This window comes from Onychostruthus taczanowskii, unplaced genomic scaffold, assembly GCF_017590055.1.
Source record: "Onychostruthus taczanowskii isolate IOZ18803 unplaced genomic scaffold, ASM1759005v1 scaffold1033, whole genome shotgun sequence".
In the NCBI taxonomy this organism is placed as follows: domain Eukaryota; kingdom Metazoa; phylum Chordata; class Aves; order Passeriformes; family Passeridae; genus Onychostruthus; species Onychostruthus taczanowskii.
In genome coordinates this window covers 1-2,469 of record NW_024496891.1, presented here as the reverse complement: position 1 = coordinate 2,469, position 2,469 = coordinate 1, and the positions used below count along the sequence as shown (strand labels likewise).

At 50.3% G+C, this 2,469-nt stretch overlaps 1 protein-coding gene across 1 annotated transcript; it reads right to left on the bottom strand.

The window, feature by feature from the left end:
• Positions 1 to 407: 407 nt before the first annotated feature.
• LOC121340759 (endonuclease G, mitochondrial-like) lies at positions 408 to 2,212 on the bottom strand (the record flags this gene model as incomplete). Its single annotated transcript, XM_041413729.1, has 1 exon — positions 408 to 2,212. A coding segment is annotated over one exon (540 nt), but the record flags the coding sequence as incomplete, so codon positions are not given.
• Between the last annotated feature and the right edge of the window lie 257 nt (positions 2,213 to 2,469).

The window sequence follows — 2,469 nt, the reverse complement described above, 5'->3', positions numbered from 1 at the left end:
ATGGGGCTGCCTCGCTCTGCACCTCCACCAGAACCTGTCTTTTAGTGCAGCCCCCAAACAGGTTGGTCCTGGCTGAGCAGTGAGACCCAGCAGGACAATGAACAACAGCTCCTGAGCTGAGAAGTCCAGTCCCATGCTGGCACCTCTAAAAGTGACACTCTGAAAGTGAGCGGTTGGCACCCTGGCCCACTTTGTTCATGCCATTCACATGAGAATAACTGCTGTCTGAGACTGGCACTGGTTTGGATGTTGGCACATCCTCTGATTGCATTTGCACACCCAATGTCCTGCAAGGATGCTCTGGGCACTGTGACTTTACTGGTGGTTCTAGAAATTTCAGTGAGAAGCAACTTGTGGTTTATAGAAGATGTGACCCTGCAATCCAGCACTGCATCAAATAACTTTTATTGTGAGCTCTTGCAAACTTCATGATGTGGCACACATTGTTCTTTGACAGCCATTGAATACATTTCCCCAAATCAGTTTCCCATAAATCTGCAGAAAAGCTTCAGAAGCAGAGCAGAGAATGAAGGTGTCCAAGGAGTGCATCACAGGAATTCAGCTTTGGCTGCTCAACGCTTTCCATGTATCTGATGCCAAAGCCTGCCTGTCTGATACAACAGCTGCTGCTCTCAAGGTGCAGTTTCAAAAGCAAGCAAGCAAAAATATGTTCCAGGATCACAGAATCACTGAATTGTGGAGTTTTCGAGGGACTTTTCAGGACCTTCTAGTCCAGACTCCAGGATCCAGCAGGGGCAGCTAGAGCAGGTTGTCCAGAATCACGTATTGTTGGCATTTGGGTATCTCCAGGCATGGAGATCTCCAGACAGGATCTCTGGGCACCCTGAGGTGCCCTGGTGCCACTGCCCTGCTATGTAGGTGAGGGACAAGCCAGCTGCACACTCCTGGGACAACTAAGTAGGAGAGGACTCGTTCCTGAGAGCTCTCTGCTGAGATGGGCAGCAAAGCAAAGCAGCTGGAGGCTCTGCCCACATCTCTGTGCCTTTGAGCAGAGGAGGAGGTGCCCTGAGGGACAGAGCTGGGAACACAGCAGAGAAGGAAGCAGCACAGACTCTGCACAGGACATTTGTGCCCCTCTACTCTGCTCTGCTGAGACCCCACCTGCAGTGCTGCCTCCAGCTCTGGGGCCCACAGCACAAGAAGGATACAAAGCTGTTGCAGTGGAGTCCAGTGGAGGCCATGAAGGTGCTCCAAGGGCTGGAGCATGTCTGCTCTGGAGAGAGGGTGTGGGAGCTGGGGATGTTCAGCCTGGAGAAGACTGCTGAGAGTGCAGTACCTCAAGGATCTCTCAGAGGGCTGGAGAGGGTCTTTGGACAAGGGTATGGAGTGACAGGGCAAGAGGAAATGGTTTCACACTGATGGAGGGCTGCTTATGTATGATATTGTAAGGAATTAAATTACCCTGAGGAGGGTGCAGTACAAGTAGAAGTTACCCAGAGATATTCTGACTGCCCCATCCCTGGAAGGGTTCAAGGCTGGGCTGGGGAGTGCTTGGAATAACCTGGTGTACTGGACGGCATCCGTGCCCATGGTGAGTAGGTCAGAATGAGATGATCATTAAGGCTTTAAGATCCCATGAAAACCAACCTATTCTGTGATTCTGTGACATGTAGGAAAAGGCACTGAGCCTTTTTCATTGAGGATGTGAAGCTTATTGCCGGGGACAGGCATTGTTGAACAGAGTAACCTTTCCCCCGTAGAGCTTGGTCAACCTCTTCTCCAGCTCCCCTAGACTGAGCTCTTCCACTTCGTTCTTGTCATTCTCAGCGATGGCCCCCCAAGCATCTTTGCGTTTTTTGTCCCCCTCGCAGCAGGCAGCCGACCAGATGTGGCTGGGTCTGTTGACCCTCCCTTCAGCGATGTAGGTGTTCCCAGGCACAGCACCCGTAATTACGTAGGTCGTTGTACAGCCCTTGGTCTTTGTGGGCATCTTTTTAGACTCGTAGATGTTCCACTGGCCCTTGTTGAGGCTGCTATCCTGGGGGACTATGTTGGTGAGGGTGAAGGTAGCTGTCTTGCTTTCTCTACTGTACTGATGGCCATTGGGGCTCAAATGGCCACGGTCCAAACCAGTCACATTGTAGTCATTAAGGACAGCCTGGCTCTGTTTGATTTGGTCTAAGGTGAACTTGTGTTGCTCTACGAGGACCGACTCTCTTTCCATCTCTTTAAGATTATTTTTACCTATCAGCTTGATAGGGAAAGAGAAGGAGGTGTTAGAATTGGGAATGGGAGTAATATAGAAGATTTCCCTGGAGCAGAAGTCTCTGATGGTCAAGATCCCATTTGGTGTCATCTCAGTGCAGGAAAATGTATGAATCTGAGACAAATCATACACATGGCCTTCCTGCATGAATGCAAGACAGTTAAAGAGAAAGCAGTTCAGAATGTGACTGCTCTCCTTTTGCGTTGTGACCTTTGTGATCCAGCCTGCAGCCTGTGCTGGGA